Source organism: Cricetulus griseus (assembly GCF_003668045.3).
Source record: "Cricetulus griseus strain 17A/GY chromosome 1 unlocalized genomic scaffold, alternate assembly CriGri-PICRH-1.0 chr1_0, whole genome shotgun sequence".
NCBI classification, from domain to species: domain Eukaryota; kingdom Metazoa; phylum Chordata; class Mammalia; order Rodentia; family Cricetidae; genus Cricetulus; species Cricetulus griseus.
Window position 1 is genome coordinate 249,172,258 of NW_023276806.1, and position 18,202 is coordinate 249,190,459.

At 52.5% G+C, this 18,202-nt stretch overlaps 1 protein-coding gene across 1 annotated transcript; it reads right to left on the bottom strand.

The window, feature by feature from the left end:
• Nucleotides 1-446: 446 nt before the first annotated feature.
• Atp13a1 (ATPase 13A1) lies at nt 447-17,788 on the bottom strand. Its single transcript, XM_027394603.2, has 26 exons — nt 17,107-17,788; nt 14,918-15,007; nt 14,642-14,832; nt 12,225-12,297; nt 11,895-12,050; nt 11,720-11,789; nt 11,536-11,642; nt 11,042-11,171; nt 10,886-10,941; nt 10,311-10,437; nt 10,103-10,240; nt 9,892-10,012; nt 9,362-9,519; nt 8,925-9,100; nt 8,742-8,852; nt 7,796-7,921; nt 6,678-6,786; nt 4,928-5,127; nt 4,751-4,847; nt 2,819-2,979; nt 2,634-2,748; nt 2,336-2,532; nt 1,317-1,459; nt 1,079-1,190; nt 854-997; nt 447-774 (listed from the first exon to the last, which is right to left on the bottom strand). The coding sequence occupies exons 1-26, from the start codon at nt 17,491-17,493 to the stop codon at nt 664-666; spliced, it is 3,606 nt and encodes a 1,201-aa protein (XP_027250404.1). The 5' UTR covers nt 17,494-17,788; the 3' UTR covers nt 447-663.
• Between the last annotated feature and the right edge of the window lie 414 nt (nt 17,789-18,202).

Consider the following 18,202-nt stretch of genomic DNA (forward strand, 5'->3'; position numbering starts at 1 on the left):
TTAGGAGCAGGCAGAGACACAAACACCTTGCACTGGGACCTCCAAAACTATCCCAGGCTCAGGAGTCCTCCACCTTCACGTGTTTTCCTTTGAAAGTAAGGAGACTACCCAGTGGTGCCTGAGGACCCCAGCCAGTGGGGATGGTGGCTAGGACACTGAGTGAGATCTGAGTGCAAGGGAACTATTCTTCATCCATGACATCACCGAGGAGAGCTCACTGCTGCCTCTCCCAGGGCCTGACATGTTAAAAGCCCAGCAAATACAGGACGGCCATGACACAGGAACCCTGAAGCCCCAGCTCCAGGCTTGGCTGCAGAGTACTGAATGCCCACAGAGGGTGTCACTCTCCTCCCTGGGGCTGTGGTGATACCAGGCCTTTCTTTGGTGACCACCAGGCCCCTCCAATTCCCAGGGGCCCTGTGTGGCACAGACAAGTGCAGGCAGGCTTCAAAATTGCAGATGCCGATTTATTTACCAAAGGCCAGGGCTGTTTCCACTAGCCTGGCCAATGGTTGCCCACAAGGGTCCCAGCTCAGTCTTCCAAGGGCAAGACAGGGCTGCCTCACTGGGGAGATGGGAGCAGTGTTCCCTTCTGGGGCAATGGGGGGCGGTACTCCTGCCCAGCAGCAACCAGGATAGGCGGTGGATACCAGCACCATCATCTCAGGAAGGCACTTTCAGCTTCGGAGTCCCCAAAAAGAACTGTAGGACACGGTCAGCCAGGAGCGCCAGGCAGAAGTCCAGGGCCAGGACCTGGCCAATGACCAGCTTGAACTGTCAAGGAGGAGGCAGGTGAGTGGCTGGGCCCGGATGGGCTGGACTGAGCCAGGGGCCACTGCTCAGGGCCACTCACCTCCACAGGGATGTCTACGAGGCCAAACTGGCTGTTGAAATCCGGTGAGGAACCAAGGAGCAAGCCAATGATGGCCAGCAGTGACACCACCAGACTCCACACCAATGGCTTGTTCTCAGGCAGGCTCTCCATGAAGGGTGGGCCCTGTAGTGAAGAGACAGTTGCCTGGGGAGGGCTGAGCAGGGGGTAGGCCGGGTAGGCATGAGTACTTATGTGGGGCCTCACCTTGTAGTTGATGGCAAAGGTAGCCATCTGCATGGCCATGGCCATGATGTACACAGTGCTGTTGACCAGGCTCGGCTCAAACTCCTTGTATAGGTCTACAAACTGTTCCTGCCTGCAGGGGAATGTGGGTGTCAGTACCATCTCCAGCTCAGGTACCTTCTGTGGCTTCCTGCTACCCTGACAAATGGCAGGGCCTGGCAGGCTGCCCCTTCCTCCTCTCCTCCTGGAAGCCACTTACTTCTCAGGGCTGCGTGCCTGGGCCTCCTGGTACAGGTAGACGAGGCTCAGAAAGTGGACAGAGAACTGCAGCATCACTGTGAGGATGGTGTACAGGTTGAAGATGTTGGGCAAGGGCCGCTCTCGGGAGAGAGTCTTGAGAGGCTGGAGGGCAGGACTGACAGTCAGAGTCAGCTCACTCACTTGACAGGTAGTGAGATATTCCTGACCTTGGGGCTGCCTATGCCCCAAATAGTCCATACTCCAAGGTAGCAACAGAGGTCTGTCAGGAAACAGATTTACTCTCCCTACCCCCGAGATGCAGTTAGAGCCTGGGGCCTGGGGGCTTGCTAGCTTCCCATCCTATTAAGTTGGGATCTGAAATGTCCTCAGGAGACCCAGGGTGCAAGTCATGGTAGGGGATTTGGAAAGTGACTAATCTCTAAGCTCTGACTTTATGCCTGGACTGACTGAAAGCTTAGATGGTGGGGCCAGCATGCAGGGAGTGTAGCCCTGGGGACAATCCCAAGCCTTCCTCTTTTAGCTGCTGTGAGGTGAGTAGCTCTAAATATGGCCTGAAACTTCTGGAAGCCTAAGCCAATACAGACCTTTTGTTTCAAGTTGTCCTGCCCAGCCTTTCCTCACCTCGATGGGAAGTTGACACATGCACCCTCTAGGCACTGGAACCTCTATTTCACCACCTCAGCGACTAGTGCAGACTCCTGGTTGTGGCAGCACCCTTTCTCAGGAGGCCTCCCTGGCTGTCCCTGAGGCCAGCCCCTGAAGCCTGTGACACACTTTACCCACACAGCACTGTATGCTGCTTGCTCTCATTTATCATTTCCTTTGCCCTGGAGACTGTGACCTGTCTGAACCCCAAGCTCACAGACTGGTATACCGTAAGTGTTATCACTGGCAGCCAGTCCCAGTCCTGACCCTGTCTGCATGTTGTGTGCAGTCTCTGAGCTCTAGGTCTCTGTCTGTAACTTGAGGATGAGAACACCAATTCACAAGAGCTCTCCTAGGCGGTCCAGGGCCCACCTTGGAGCGGGAGATGAAGAGGAAGCAGCCGGCCAGCAGCAGCCCCTGCAGGGTGGCCTGGAAGTCGCTGAACTTGACACCCTCCAGGTAGAGGACACTTTGGCTATATGCCAGGATGAGGGCATTGAGGGCCAGGATCTTGAACATCTGCAGCGTCGTCACCAATGTGCAACGGCCCTGCTTGATCACGTGGCAGACTGTGGGGAAGCAGGGTATGAATGGGCAGAGGTCCTGGGTGGGTGTGGGTGTGGCTCTGGGCACGACTGGGCAGGGGCAGGGCTCGGTGCCTAGGACTCACTGCATTGGATGGAGGACAGCTTAGAGGTGAAAGGTGCTGCAATGCTGGCATCCCCCAGCTTCACAATGGGGGTGCTCTCGTCCTCGAGGTCCCGCAGCACCTGGTTCAGGCGGTCCTATGAGGTGGGAGGCAGAGGTCAGCCCTGGCTAGCAAGGGTTCTGGGCATTTATATTCTGAACACTCACCCTGTGGGAGGCTGGTGGCTCCTCAGGGGACAGGAGTGCCGACCTTTGTTTGGTTGACCTGGAAGAGACTCTGGGGCCACTGTTGCTCAAGACCTGGTTGTCCCTTGGTCGCCGTCGCCGTTCTACAATCCTCTCAGGGGCATTGGCCAGGAGTGCTACCCCTGAGAAGGTATTGGGAAGGAATGATGGGAAGGGGCCCAGGGGCAGGCACCAGTGTCCAGCTGCAGAGCTAGGCCTCAGGCTGAGCTGCTGCTCACCGCCCACCAGTTCCAAACCCCCTTCACCTGTGTGCCTATGACCCTCGGGGACTGGCCACCTTATTTTGCTGGAGAATGGCTGGAGAATGCAGATAAAAGGACTTCCCACACATGCCTTGCATTCGTGTGAACATGAAGAGAACCAACTTCACAAGGCTGACCTCTGACCTTTACAGCTATGTAGTAGCAGGCATGTGCTCCCAGCATGAACATACATCACAATACTAATACATGTATTCTAAAACACTGGATAAAGAAAGAAAGCAAGGCTGGACGTTGGTGGAGCATGCCTTTAATCCCAGCACTCGGGAGGCAGAGGCAGGCAGATCCCTGTGAGTTCGAGGCCAGCCTGGTCTCCAGAGCGAGTGCCAGGATAGGCTCCAAAGCTACACAGAGAAACCCTGTCTCGAAAAACCAAAAAAAAAAAAAAAAAAAAAAAAAAAGAAAGAAAGAAAGAAAGGAAGGAAGGAAGGAAGAAAGCAAGAGTGGGGATATACTTCAGTGGTAGAGTACCTGCCTACCCATACTCAAGTCCCCAAGTCCAATTCCTCGACAAAGTTTCTCTGTAGGCCTGGAACTCACAGAAATTTGCCTGCCTCTGCCTCCCGAGTGCTGGGATTAAAGTTGTGAGTTACCACTGACCAGCCAGAAGCAAAATTTTTAAAAAAGTATTACTTTCAGTTTGTAAAGAGAGAATGTTATTTAAAAAAGAAAAAGAAAGCCTGGCGTCAGTAACACATGCCTTTAATCTCAGCACTCGGGAGGCAGAGGCAGGCAGATCTCTGAGAGTTGAATACCAGCCTGATCTACAGAGCGAGTTCTAGGACAACCTCCAAAGCCACAGAGAAACCCTGTCTCAAAACCCCTCCACAAACAAACAAAAAAGAAAGAAAAGAAAGTAGAAGCCACAAGAAGTCAAATGGAGAACACACCAATTAATTGAGGTGTGTCAAAACTATGCTGGTGCAGGGAGAGTCTTGAGTTCCAGGCTAGGCACACAGCAAGATCCAGACTCAAACGAGCACAAAAATCCCATCAGAACCTAAAATGAGCAAATGAAAACTGCTGGCCTCCAAGAAACTAATGACTTGAGAGAAAAGTCTATGAGGACGAGAACTGCAGGTCAGATGGAAAAGAATAAAGACCAAAGGTCAGCCTTTGTAGTCCAGGGTGTCAATACTGGTCTTCAGTGGCCTGTGGCAACCATACCTGGTTGTGGGATTTACACAATGCCCAACTACCTCTTCCCTCCTACCCTGGTTCCTCATGCCTGTACCCTTCCCTGACCTTGTAGCCCCCTCAACATTTCTTTTTAAAAGACAGGCTTCATATAACCAGGCTAGCCTTGGACTTGTTGCATAGTCAAGAATGAACTTGAACTGGATTCTCTTAAGCTCTGCCTGGATGAGCACCACTGCCCAGGGAGGTTATTAGTTAAAATTACGTCTTTTTTCAGTGTTTGGGATGAAATCCAGGTCTTTGTACATGTAAGGAAGACCTGTATTGCTGAGCCACACCTCTGGCCTCTCACTGGAGGATTCTAGGCAGGAACTCTGCCACAGAGCCATACCCCAGCTCCTATCTTAAAAATCCAATCCTTCTGTCTATGAGCAACAGGGCCAGGTGAGATGTCCCACACTAGTGATGGAGACGGCTCCCAGCTATTGGCGCTCACCCACATCAGCGTGCTTCAGTGCGCCCACGTCATTGGTGCCATCTCCACACATGAGGGTCACATAGCCCAGCTCTTTCAGGCTAGTGATGACAAATTCCTGCATGGTAGACATGAGATAAATGGGGCTGCACCTGTCCCCAAAGCCCCCAGTGCCCAGCGCCAGGGTCCTGAACGTACCTTCTGCTTGGGGGCCACACGGGCAAACACCTGTACATGAGGGATGAGGCGGAGCAGCTGCTGGGGGTCCACAGCCTGCAGGTGAGCCAAGCCATCACCTGTGAGGCATAGTGCGTGCTCCAGGGCCAGGGCCTTGGGAGAGCCCAGGGTGAGAGGCAGCACAATGCTGCTATCAATGGAGCGCCACTCACACGGCCGGCCTGTGGGTCACATCTACAGTCAGGGTTGGGACTCCAGGACCAAGAGGACAACCTCACCCAGAAACTGGCCCTGCTCTGGGAATTTCACAGGAAAATACATAGGCCCACAAGTATAGATGAGGAAACTGAGAACTGAGGGACCTGAGCCTTGTTCTGGTAGCTACATAACTGGGCTAGATGCAAACAGGAGGCCTGGTCTCAGAAGTTACACAACACTGCTCCCTCATCTAAAAGGTCTCTCCCCAGCCAGCCTGAACTCCATCTCTCTTGGTGCTAAGATCCTTCCCATGCCAAGCATCATGGGACCCACTTTTATTTCTGAAGCTTAAATTCGGGAGCAGGCTGGGGAAGGGAGGCTCATCAGCACACCCAGCACTGACTTCCCACTAGACTGTCTCAGATGGGAGGTTCAATCAACCTGGTTGGCCTGTGCATAAACAACAGTTACGATCGTCACTTTAGGGTCACCTGCCCACAACCTTCAGGTCTAAGAACATAGCACACAGGGCTGGAATGGAAGGAGACTTGGAGCCAACAGTTGAGAGTGATGGCTGAACTGAGTTCTATGAGAAGCAGTGGGGAGGTTCTAGAAGCCTTCCTAGCTGGGTACACCTACTACCTTCTACTCTGCCATCCTGCACTGGGCTACCCACTGCTCCTCATGTAGGTCCTGCACTAAGTGACATTAAGTGGCCTGAGCAAGAAGTGGGTTTACGCCGGGCATTGGTGGCGCACGCCTTTAATCCCAGCACTCGGGAGGCAGAGGCAGGCAGATCTCTGTGAGTTCGAGGCCAGCCTGTTCTCCAGAGCGAGTGCCAGGATAGGCTCCAAAGCTACACAGAGAAACCCTGTCTCGAAAAAAAAAAAAAAAAAAAAAAATAAATAAATAAATAAATAAATAAATAAAATAAAATAAAAATAAAGAAGTGGGTTTACTACTTACACAGGAAGGGTTCTAAAGCCTGGTCTCAGAAGATATGTCTGCAAAGACTAGCTTGAAAGCTACTGGGTAGCCCAGGCTGGCCTGGGACTAACAGCAATCTTCCTGCCTTAAGAGCTAGGTTGACAGAGTAGGCCCTCCCACCTAGCTAAGTGGACTTCTTATGAGTCCTAGCCTCCTTGCTTACAAGCAAGATGCCAGTAGCCAGCTGAGCAGTTTACTCCTTCCCACAATATGGGTAGAAGCTGCCCACAGCGCACGGTAGGGCAAACAGAAGTGTTAATGCCATGCCTTTTATCCAGGATCTACCATCCTCAGTGTTGGGCAACTAGTGCCCTCATCAGGTGTTGTGGACCTAGCAACCCCTGGACAATGGCACAGAGTGACCTGCCCAGCCCAAGGTGGACAAGGCAGCATGCATGAGGCCTGTTATAAACAAACAAGGCAGACTCAGGAACCAGTGAATGCCCTTATACTACACACCCACACCCACACGCTACACTGCCTATGTTCTAGGCCTCCTCAAGGTGAGGCTGACATCAATTGTGATCAGCAGTAAACAGTGGTAAGGCACTTGTCCTGGACTAGGGCCCCAGCTACTCGCCCTCACCTTTCTCTGAGGGAGGATGTAAGATGAGCGTGTGGGCCTTGTCAATGAAGTGCAGCTCCTGAGCCACATGGCAGGCAGTGAGTGGGTTGTCCCCTGTGATCATGACCACCTAGGGGACAAAGAGTAGGGCTTAGCAGGGAATACTTGCTGGACAGAGTTCTTACCTTGGCCTCACAGCTCCCCCGAAGAAGTGGAAGGGAAAAGGCCACAACCTGTATGGGCTACAACAGCCTACCAACCCCGGGCGTGCTATCCAGAGGGCAGGGCTGTGCTAGCTCATCAACACCACAGTCCGGGTCCCCAGGGGCCCCAGGGGCGCTCATACACTAAGCACACGCCAAGGCATGCTTCGCCCCAACGCACTGCTTCTTAAAGTAATTCACTGTTTGCTATGTGCTTACAGGAATGGGTGTGTGTCCCTTTGGATACGAAGGCCAGAAGAAACATCTGATCTCTCACAGTTGGAGTTATAGGTATTTTGTGGATGTCAGGATCCAAACTCTGGTCCTCAGGACTGAGCAGCAAGTTCTCTTAACTGCTGAGCAACTCTCAGATCCTACTTTTTGCTTTTTGAGACAGGGTCTCACTATGAGGGCCTGGCTGGCCTTGGACTCACTACGTAGACCATACTGACCTGCTGACCTCTGTCTTCCTAGTGCTAGGATGACAGGCATGTCACCATGTTCAGCTTATTGCTTTTACTTAAAACACAAATAAGAATTACCAAAAAGAAAAAGAAAAAAAAATACAACAAAAGAATTAGCCCTTGGCTGTCAGTGCTCAGGGCCTGGTACCTGCTTGTATAGAGAACATTTTAGTGATGGGAAAGGCAGGCAAGGCATCACCTAGGTGGGTTCACTCCCCAGTGAACCCCAGTTGTGTTATTTGCCTTTCTGAGATTGTTCACCAGGACAGGCATGGCCTCCAGATCCCTTACCTCCAGCTTCTGCCTCCTTCTGACAGCCACAAAAAGTCTGAGGAGGGTGACGCATGTTGTAAGAGGAGGCATGTTACAGAGCATCCTCTATCCAATCCTGAGAGTGCCAGCCATATCTACGTGTCACCGTTCTCTGCTGCCAGCCCCCTGCCCCTGCCTCAACTTCTTGCTTTGCTCGTACCCGGTGGGATGCGTTCTGAATCTCTCGGATCACAGCCTTTGAGTCAGCCTTGAGCGGACAGGAGACCACAATGAAGCCCACGAACTTGAGGCTGCATTCCAGCGCCTCTCGCTTCACCTCCCGGGCCTGTGGACAGATGTAGGGCACCCTCACCATCTGTCCTGCCCACTAGCCTCTTCAAATCTTCCAGAGTGAGGAACCCAGCCAGGAAAGCAGGTTACAAGTGCCTCAGCAACTAGAGCCACTGTGTATGTATGTGACGGTGCTGGGAAAGGAGGCCCAAGTCCCCTGAGAAGAGAAATGTCGGAGCCAGGAGGGGAGAGGCTAGGGAGGTCCAAGTGGGGCCCAGATAGTGATGGTAGGGTCTAGACCCAACTGTGCCTATACCTTGAGACTGTGGACAGAGACACAACACAGAGCCCTCTGTGGCTCAATTCAAAAATGGGACTGCCCAAGGCCACTACCCTTAGGGTACCCACAAAGGACCAGGGAAGGCAGGTGGTAAAAATTCCAGAAGACACAGTAGAAGAAAAGTAAAGGCGGGGTTAGGGTGGATAGGACTAGGAGAATAGGCACAGTGCAGGGGGACAGAGGCTTTGAGTCCTGGCTTGAGTGTGTCTCCACTATCAGGGACATTAAGTTTTAGAGGGATGTTTGCCTGTAGGGGAAGGCAGACTGGACCAGGACCAGGAAGCAGGTAGAAAGACAGTTCCACTGTTAGAGGTGGCAAAGAAGGGCAGGGATAGACGAAGGAAGGATAGGGAGGGGCTGGGATGCACTAAGGCCTTCTGACCACCAGGTGGCAGGGACAAGAATAGTAGAGTCTGAGACATCTAGACTTCCAGAGGAGATGCCCACAACATCCCAGAGCAGAGAAGGTAACATGAAAGCTCATCCCACTGAGGTGGCAGGGCAGCATGGGCTGTTGAGTGTGGCAGGCCCTCACCTGCTGATGCGTGAGATGCCCTAGCTCCTTGTACCCCAGAGCCAGGACACGGGCTCCTTCCCGAGAGATCTCAGTGTGGATGTGGTGGTAGTCAGGTGGGCACTGGGAAAACTGCATGAACACAGGGGAATGTCATTGCCTGATCCCTGCCTGCCCCTGAACCCAGGGTTGGGGCTGGCTCACCATGGAGTGCAGGGTTTCAGGGGCCCCCTTCACAGCCGCGATGTAGCAGAGGTCAGTGGAGCCGAGCTTCTCGTAGGAGGCGAGCACGGACATTCGCTTTAGGGCACTGGCAAAATGAAAGCGCTGGTGAATTTTCAGCCCCTGAGTTTTAATACTTCGGGGGAATACTTTCTCATCTGGAAACAAATAAGTACGAGTCCTGAGGGGGCTTCGCTCCCGAGAGGTAGCCAAGCCCCCACTCTCCGCACCGGCTTTCCCACCCCAGCATCCCCAAACCCTGCTGGTTACAACAGGCACAGTGGATCAGCCATAGAAGACTGGACACTGACCCAAAAAGATACTGATGTGAGGCCAGCCCGGCACTAGCCTAGAGGAATGACACCATCATGCCCAGGATAGAGGCCACCCATGCCAGGCCTTGGATGGTAGTCCCTCACCTTTGGTCAGTGTCCAGTCTACAGCTGTAAGCATGGCCTTCTCCAGGGGATCACCCACTAGGGTGCCATCATCCAGCTGCATGAGCGAGTGGCAGGAGGCCAGGGCCCGGTGTGTTTCTATGGGAATGCTGGACACTGGGGTCACCTCTTTCCCATCTCTGCAAAGATGGGGACAGCTGGTTACAAGGTGGACAAAGGGTGAGCTGCATCTCTACCAGGGAAAGGAATCTTCATTGAGGGCTACCAGGGACTACCCTCTGAGCTGCCAGTACTCAGTCTGATGGTCACTAAGGATGCCTTGGTGAGGAGAGTGGTCCTTCTGAGACTACCAGCCTCAAGGATGACTCCTGAGGTCACAATAGACGAAGCACCAGGTTTGTGCTGGCTGCTCTGGGCCTGAATCACCCTCCTCACCCCTGACACCACTCACACTGATATCCATGTAGGAACCTCTGTAATGGAGGCTCAGGTCAAGTGTGGTTCTGTTTGCCAGATGTAGACGGGTTGGGGGGCAGTCCCTTTATGCTCACCTCAGCCCTGCCACACCACGAACCACCAGGCTATCACTTGTCAAGGTACCCGTCTTGTCAAAGCAGCACACTTCAACCTTGCCAGCAAAGGGGATCCGGAAAGGCTCTGTGCAGTACATGTCTGGGGGCGGGGGATGGGACTTGGAGTCAGGAGATCCCTCCAGGCTCCTGCTTGCTCTGTACCACACCCCATCAATTACTCAGTACTCACAGAGCTTGGCCAGGGCTATGAGGGAGGTGTTGACAGCCAGGGACAGCTCAATGGGCAGTTCAGGGGGTACAACCGAGGTGAGGATGAGGGTGCACTCAAGAAAGAGCTTGTAGCGATTCCGGCTGGGGTCCTTGGTCCCTGTGGAAACAGGGCCTGGCAGCCTGGGGCAGGGATAGGGCCGTGAAGCAGGAGCTGTCAGGGTGCTTACCTTCCACCCACACATATGCAGCTGCAGCAATGGCAAACACCAGGAGGAAGAGAATGAAGATGAAGGTCTCCAGGTTGTTCGCAGTGACCCTCTTCACCCCAAAGAGAATTGTACGGAGCAGCTTGCCCTGTAGGGATGGGGGTGTAGGGGGTGTAGGGAACAGTCTTTTCTGGGAGGTTTATGGGGGACAGTGGCCTCCCCTCCCTGATAGCACAGAGGCTAGCTTTTCTAGGAAACAGCAATGCCCACCTTAGACCATGAAGCCTGCAGACAAGAGCCTTAATTAAGGATGCCAGCCATGGGGCCACAGGGGAGTGGTGGGAAGTACAAAGGAAGAAGTCAGGCTTTCATCACCCCTCCAGGCAGAACCCTGAAGCATTTACCAGAGCACCTCACTTAAAATCCCTTTCCTACGATGGTAACAGCCAGACTGCCTTGGACACTGTTAGCTCAGGCCAGTGAAAGCAGGCTAGTACTAGGATGGCAAGGCCTGTACTATTCTTAGTGTGAATGTTCTGGAAGGATCCACCACACACTTTGTTTTGGGCCCTCCTAGATGTGATCAAAGACCATACCTGGGAAGTGTTGAATCCAGTCCTCAGGACGTAGGCCACACATCCATTGTCAACCGCTGAGGAGACAAGCAGAGGCATGTGTCAATGACACCCCTGTCTCACCTTCTTCATGCTATAGCAGGTCTGGGATAGCCAGGACACTCTTGAGGCACCTACACTTCAGGCCGGATGTGGCCTTCTGCGGAGGCATGTGCTGTACCACCTTGGTGCCCCCAAAGATGACATGTAGCCGGGCATCAGCCTGAAGGTCTAGGACGCGGTCTGGGCTCAGGTCTTCAATGGGCTCCTGAGAGAGGACGCTGGGTGACTGCCTACTTCAAGCCTTCCAGGGCTGAGGGTTAGTAGGCTGCATCTCTGCAGGGCTGGCCCAAAGGGATTTGTCCAACTCCCATGAGGGCCCCACCCTAGATCAGCAAATCCTATCCACGTGGGCTCCTTGGCCGGTGCCTCCTCACCAAAGGACTTGTGGAGTTAATGCCCTGTGATCTGCATTAGAGCTCCTCGGTGATACCGCCCATCTCGACTGGATATCCTGGTTTCTCTCTACCTGACTCACCCACATCGATGGAAATGGCTCCAGCCCACTGGCCTCTCCTGCCCTCTATCTTTCTTCATGAACTGGTTAGTGAACTATGGGTCCCACCCATCACCTTCATTTGTGGCACCGATTCCCCAGTGAGCATTGCCTCATCCACAATGCAGCGTCCCCGCAGCAGCAGCACATCACACGGCACCAGGTTCTCCTGGGGGGATCGGCCTGCAATGTGCAGGCAGGAGGGTCAGTCACAGACCAAGGAAGGGTTTCTGTCTGGAAGGAGAGAAATCCTGCCTCACCTATAGACACGATGTCCCCAGGAACAATCTCATCACTGGCCACAGGCCTCCACTTTCGGCTGCGGTAGACCTGGAAGCATGAGTATGAAAAGTGTCAACACAGAGCACAGATGGTGCTTGCCCACCCACCTGTCCCGTCAGGTGCTTGCCCACCCACTGGTCCCGGCAGCCACACCTGGATCATGTGGGGCTTGTTGCCCATCTTGCGGATCTCTGACATGTTCCTCATCTGCTGCTGCACTAGGGAGGCCTCGAAAGCCACGAGCATGGACAGAGTGAAGACACTGTAGTACCAATACTCATCCAGGCACCAGAGCCCAACGCAGAACACCTGTGAACCAGCAGTCTGTCAGGCCTTGCCCACCAGTACTGTATCCAGAAACCCCAGCAAACACCAATGATCCTTGAGGGCAGGGAGAAGCTCCGGGGTTTGCAAGGGCAGCCAGGCTCACTCTGGCTGAGACAAACCCAAAGAAGGAGCTGGTACAGGGACCAGAGTTGTTACCTGAAACACGAAGAAAGGGGCCGTGGCTCTCTCCTTGAAAAGCTCAGAGAAGTCAGGCACCACCATTTCGGCCCTGCAAGAATCCATACCCATTAAATTCTTCAAATTCCTGGTTGAGGCTGAAGAAGAGGCAGCCCTGGCTATGCTACCTCTAACTGGGAACTTCTGCAGGTTTCCAAACACATAGGCTATCCAAGGTGGGAGCTCCTCCTTGCTTGCTTGCAAGCCAGGTACAGACTGGCTGTCCATACCCACTGAGCCCCTAGCTCTGCTGAACCTGTGACAGGTTCTTCCCAATACTATCTATGCCAGGATGAGAATAGCTGGTCAGTGACACAGGCAGCAGGACAGGGGTGTCTGGAAGAAGGGGAACCCTAGTGACAGAGGCTAATCCTCATGGGGACTGGATGTTCTTTTACTCGGACATGTAGCCCAGGCTCTCTTCAAACTCCTTATAGGGCCAAGGAGGAACTTCTGATAACCCTGCCTCCACTTTCTGAGTGTGGGGATGACAGGAATGTGCCACCATGACCAGTTTATGTGGTGGTGGGGATGGAACCCTGAACCTTGTACAGGTTACGCCAACCTCAGCCCACACCCCCTCTTTTCTTTTTTCAAACAGATTCCGCACTGTGTAGCCATGATTGGTCTAGAACTCACAGAAATCCAAGTGTTTCTGCCTCCTGAGTACTGGGATTAATTATGTACACTACATTGCACTGTCCTTTAAAAAGATTTTGTTTTTCTCTTTTGTATGAAGAGGGAGAGGTGACATGCATGTGATACAGTGTGTGTGTGGCAGTCAGAGGACAACTTGAAGAAGTTAGTTCTCTCCTTACATCGTGTGGGTCCTGGGATCAAACTCAGGTGCCAAGGGCCCATACCCACTGAATTATCTTGGCAGCCTTGGGATTCTTTAGTATTTTCCTGAATAAGCTCTAGGGCTCAAGAAGCTTGTCCCTGGGGTGTCTCCTACAGCAGTGTGTGGCCACCCAGTCTAACTTGGATCTCCTTTGCTCTACTCTCAAAATGATCCCATAGATTAAAAACAAAACACCCACAGTGAGAGCATGAAAATGTGTCCCAGGCCATTAATGAGGCCAACACCAGGGTTTTAGAGACCAACAAATGATTCTTCTAACTTGGCACTGGATGTAGCAACTGAGCCACGAAAGAACTTCATGGGCAGAGAGGGGTGTGACTTCATGGCAGGACTCCTGGCTAGCATGTGCCAGGTACCAGGTTCTATGTACAGCACCACAGAAGGAAAAACAATCTCCTAATATCTCTACAGGTCTCCTGACTAAGCACCATTTGTCAGGGTGGACACCCTGTGATGCCATATGGTGATGTTTGGTACCCAGCTTTGGTCTGTCCTCTCCCAGATGCATATCAGAACCTGTGTTTTAGTAAGAGATTAAACAAGAAAGTCTGCATGGAATATCTGTCATCGTACCCAATATCAAACAGGCATCAATGTATTTTGCTTTGTTGTCCTTTTGCAGTGTTGGAGTCTAGCTCATTAGCTAAGTACTCAACTACTGAGCTGTACTCCAAACCTACTGAGTGTGCATCAGTACCATTTCTAGTGTGTCGAGAAGCTAATGAGCATAAGTAGTTGAACAGAAATTTCAAGATAGTATCTAATTTCATGCTGGGCAGTGGTGCTCACACCTTTAACCCCAGCACTTGGGAGGCAGAGGCTGATAGATTTCTATGACTTCGAGCCAACGTGATCTACACAGAGAGTTTCAGGACAGCCAGGGGCTACACAGAGAAACCATGTAGAGGGAAAAAAAAAATCTAACTCCACGTTTGTGGGGGAGGGCAGGCCAAGGAGATGGCTTTTTTGATAAAATGCTTGCCTTAAAAGCACAAGGACCTAAGTTCAAGTTCCAGACTCCATGTAAAAAAAACAAGTGTAGTGGCATGCACTTAACATCACAGCACTGGGGAGGTAGAGACAGGAGGACTGCTAGTGTTGCTACTCAGTAAGCCTGTTTAGTGAGCCCCAATTCAGAGACCCTGTCTTAAAAACAAGGTGGATGGTTCCTGGGGTGACACCTGAAGCTGACCTCCAGTCTCTGCATATATTTGCACATGCACACCCCCCCACACACAATCAAGAGGGAAATTACAAGAGTCACAAAACAGACAAATGGAGAATGGTCACAGATGACAGACAACTCTCCCAAATCAAGGTCTCACACCATAAAGCAGAGGCTTCTGGCCCTTTTAGGGCTGTTGGCAGACAAGTTTGGAGGAAACTAGAGGCGAGCATGTTTCTCAAATGGGGCCACTGTCACCTAGTATTTCTGGCTTGAAAGCAGAGCCTTCTGCCCTGCTGCCGGGGCTCCGTGACCAGAAACAGAGTAGGACAGCCGTGCACAGGGTTCATGGGGAAGGCAAAGACTTACTTGTTGCTCCCAAACTTCTTCTCTGCAGCTCGGATCTCTGAGTCTTCCTGGAAGCCTCTGTTGCTCTGATAGTAGGAGAAGGCATTCCCCACCGGGAAGGCCACGGGGAGGAACTGCTTTTTCTCCAGAGCATCATAGGAATATTTGATCTTCTGGAACTCAAATGACAGCACCTCCAGCCCATCTTCACCCTAGGGGATGGGGGATGGAATATCAGTGCTCAGAAATACCACACAAATGCCTATTCCAGTTACCCTACAGGATATCCCTACCTACCTTGTCACGGTGCAGGGCCACCAGCTCAGTGGAGCCATTGTTAGGGGTTGGTACCACCTTCACAAAGGTTGCTCTGCTGGGGTCATACTCCTGTCAAAAGTCAAAGATTGTTGTTGAGCCGTTCTTAACCCAAAACTGCATGCCCTCACAGGGGCGGAGGAGTGTGAGCATGTTATGAATGTTATAAATGTATTCGTAGGCTCTAGTGCTGGCTTAGCCATACTCTACTTGATCACTAGATTAGAAAGCTGAAGTCACAAGCATACTCATCACCCAGGATTCTGGACATGAACTCAAATCCATATGGTACATCTAGTTTGCCATGCATTCACTAGACCAAGTCTCGCCACAGCCCACTTGCTGCCACACTGGCTCTCTCTGGCTATGAATGTGACACAAAATTTCATACTTAAAACACCATGAGATTTTTTTTTTCTCAGTAACTCAGTTGTGAGGTTCCCAGAATAATTACGTTGATGACTACACTGTGCTGTGACATCAAGAGGTTGGTCATGCCTCCTTCCTTTACGCCATCTTCTTTGCAGCAAGCAGACACAGTGAAACAGCTAGCTCTCCCGATTCATTCAGGCCTTTGCTTAAATGTCACCTACTCTGGAGCCTGCTCCAGGTGGCTCAATCTAAAGCTAGTGTTATCTGAGGCTCCTGTTAGGGTTATCTGTCTTCTGCAATGACAAATGAGTCCACCTTCGTCCCCACTGGTTTTCTTCATGCTACTTCTTGACACAAGAACCACTCTCCCATGAGCTGTTTTGCTAGACCTGCAATGATTGGAGGAGGAGGGACACACAGTGGTGGCCCTGAAGGAATGCCACTCCAGAGGGACTGCATGGCCCTGGAACCATACAGCAAACAGAAACAAACACACAATGATGAGCTTCTGTAACACAGAAGGCAAGCACAGGGTGCCGTGTAGGGTGCTGGCCCTGAGGGAGGCACTTCACAGGCCATCTTAGCTTCCCTCAGTGCAGCGGGAAGTGGACACCCAGGGGGAAGCAAACCCTAATCTCTCTCCTCACCCCAAGACTGCTTAGCTCCTCCCACTCACTTCTCCATCCTGGGAGAGGAAATTCTCCCCTGCAAATGTTTAGCTATAGTCCAAAAGACAGCTAGCCAGCTGGGGGAATTGAGTGTCCCACACTCACCCCCTCAACTCTACCACCAACCCTCAGTGCCAAGCTCAGAAAGTTGGGCCCCTCTGCTGGATAAATGAAGGAGACAATAGGGTGCACTCTCTTGGGACTGAGGATTCAATGCACACAGAACCAGGGAGGGTAGGTAAGGGTATTCTGGTTTTTCCTGCAGTACATGACACTTCCTTTCCTGAGCGCCTATAGAAAGGAAACTGGCTTGAGCAGATATCAGTGCCCCAGGCTTCAAATTTGGTGTGATCTGTAATGTGGTCATTGGGTGTTACTTGCCAACTCAGTGCACTTTGTATCACTGCTTCCTGCAGTGGCACTGTATTTAGAATTCTGAACTTGGATCAGTGCACCGTCTTGCTGAACATCCACCCTGACAAACCCTCAAAGAATTAACAACCCTTATAGCAAGACACCATGAGACTCTAAACTGTTCTAAGTCACTTACAACTAGCTCCTGCTCATCTTAAGCACCAGGATGAACTGCAGGCTCCTTTAGATCTAGCAAGGGACAGAGGCTGAACACAGATTAAGATTTAGCCTCACACTTCGGGGAGAAAAAAAAAAAAAAGTAGGAGCCAGAAATGGTGGCACCGGCTTTTAATCCCAGCATGCTGGAGACAGAGGTAGGCAGATCTCTCTGAGTTCCAGACGAGCCAGGGCTGCATAGTGAGACCCTGTCTTATAAAAAACAAAGCAAGAAAAGAAAAATCAAGGTAGAGACGATGAAGAAGGAAGGTATAGGATCGTTCCAAAACACCACGCCATATGGGAGCCAAGACAACAATTCACACAAAAGGTAACACATAGGTTCTGCGACAAGTCTGTTTTATGAGTTTCTTGTGAATCGCACGGCGAGTCACAGCGGGGTCACAATTAGGGCTACAACACAGGGCAGAGGGCGCCTGTGCAGACTCGGGTCGTGCAAACGGCAGGCTGCGGACTGGACTGGGGATGCGGCAGCCCGGAACCCTGCTGCTAGGCGCCCGGGTGCCTGGGTCCCGGTCGGGGTCGTGCGCGCGCACTTACCGGGGTGCAGGTGAGCGCGCAGTGCGCGTGCACAGACCAATGTCCTGACAGCACAGTGAGTGCGTGCGCGAGGCAGATGGTGGCGAGCGCCAGCAGAGCGGCCTCGGGGACCTGGGTCCAGCTGCTGCCCCAGCCCCAGCAGCCGCTGGCGGCGGCGCCCAGCCAGGCTGGGTACAGCAGCCCGGCGAACGGCAGCACGGTGAGGCGCCGCACGAGTGCCAGCCGCCGGTATGGCCACACGGCGGCCACCAGCTCATCGCCACTCGCTATGAGCGCTGGCCCCGCGGCCAGCAGAGGCCGCGGCCGCCGCCCAGGCTGAGGAGGCCCGTTGCCCCCGGCCGCTCCAGGCCGGGTCCCGCAAGGAACCGCGTTGCCCACCGCCGCCATCTTTCCCAGTGCTGCGCTGGCTTCCGGCAGAAGCACTGCCCTACTTCCGGTAAGTTACTTCCGGCGAGGCCTGCGAGCCACCATGAACGGCTTTAGGTCTAGGAAGCGCCTATGGAACGCGCTGGATGGGTCGGGAGGTGTCTGCTCAGGAGCTGCCATGACAGATTGCGGCTGGAAGGGGAATAGGGTATTGCCATGACAAAGAAGGGATCAAAGATCCAATAAGCTTGCTGAGGGGAGCCTCGCCGGCGGGCTGCACGCCACCAAGAGACCTGAACGAGAAGCACCAACTACGTGGGGCAGAGCCTCGACACGTGACGGGAACAGCCAATCCAAAGATAAGACCTTTAGGAGCTTTGAGGGCGGGGTCTGGTAGGAGGGCGGAACTTTCGAGAGGTAGTCCGAAGAGTGGCTCTTCCGTGCGAGCCATACTGTAATAATTACACAAAGTGGCCACATGAATATAAGAAATGGAAAATTTGATATTTGTATGAAATTTGTTTTACTGTTACTCATCTATTCTGTACAAATGCTATTATTTGGACACAACCTTAATTGGATTTTTGAAGATTTAGAAAAATTGTGTCAGTGACCATAAGAAACACAGCAGGATAACACAGCCGACCCACCACGTGAGTGATAAGGGAGCTCCACCTGGCAAGGCGCTTCATCTCGTCCCTAAAAATAGCTTTGGGTGATTCCCACTGCT

Bases quoted from the DNA above. Each gene is read 5' to 3' on its own strand.
- Atp13a1 (XM_027394603.2), bottom strand. From the start codon at position 17,493: ATGGCGGCGGTGGGCAACGCGGTTCCTTGCGGGACCCGGCCTGGAGCG. The intron at 14,833-14,917 runs GTAGGTAGGGAT...CCCATCCCCTAG, and splicing joins TGGCCCTGCACCGTGACAAG to GGTGAAGATGGGCTGGAGGT. The intron at 7,922-8,741 runs GTGAGGGCCTGC...ATCTGTCCACAG, and splicing joins GGCATCTCACGCATCAGCAG to GCCCGGGAGGTGAAGCGAGA.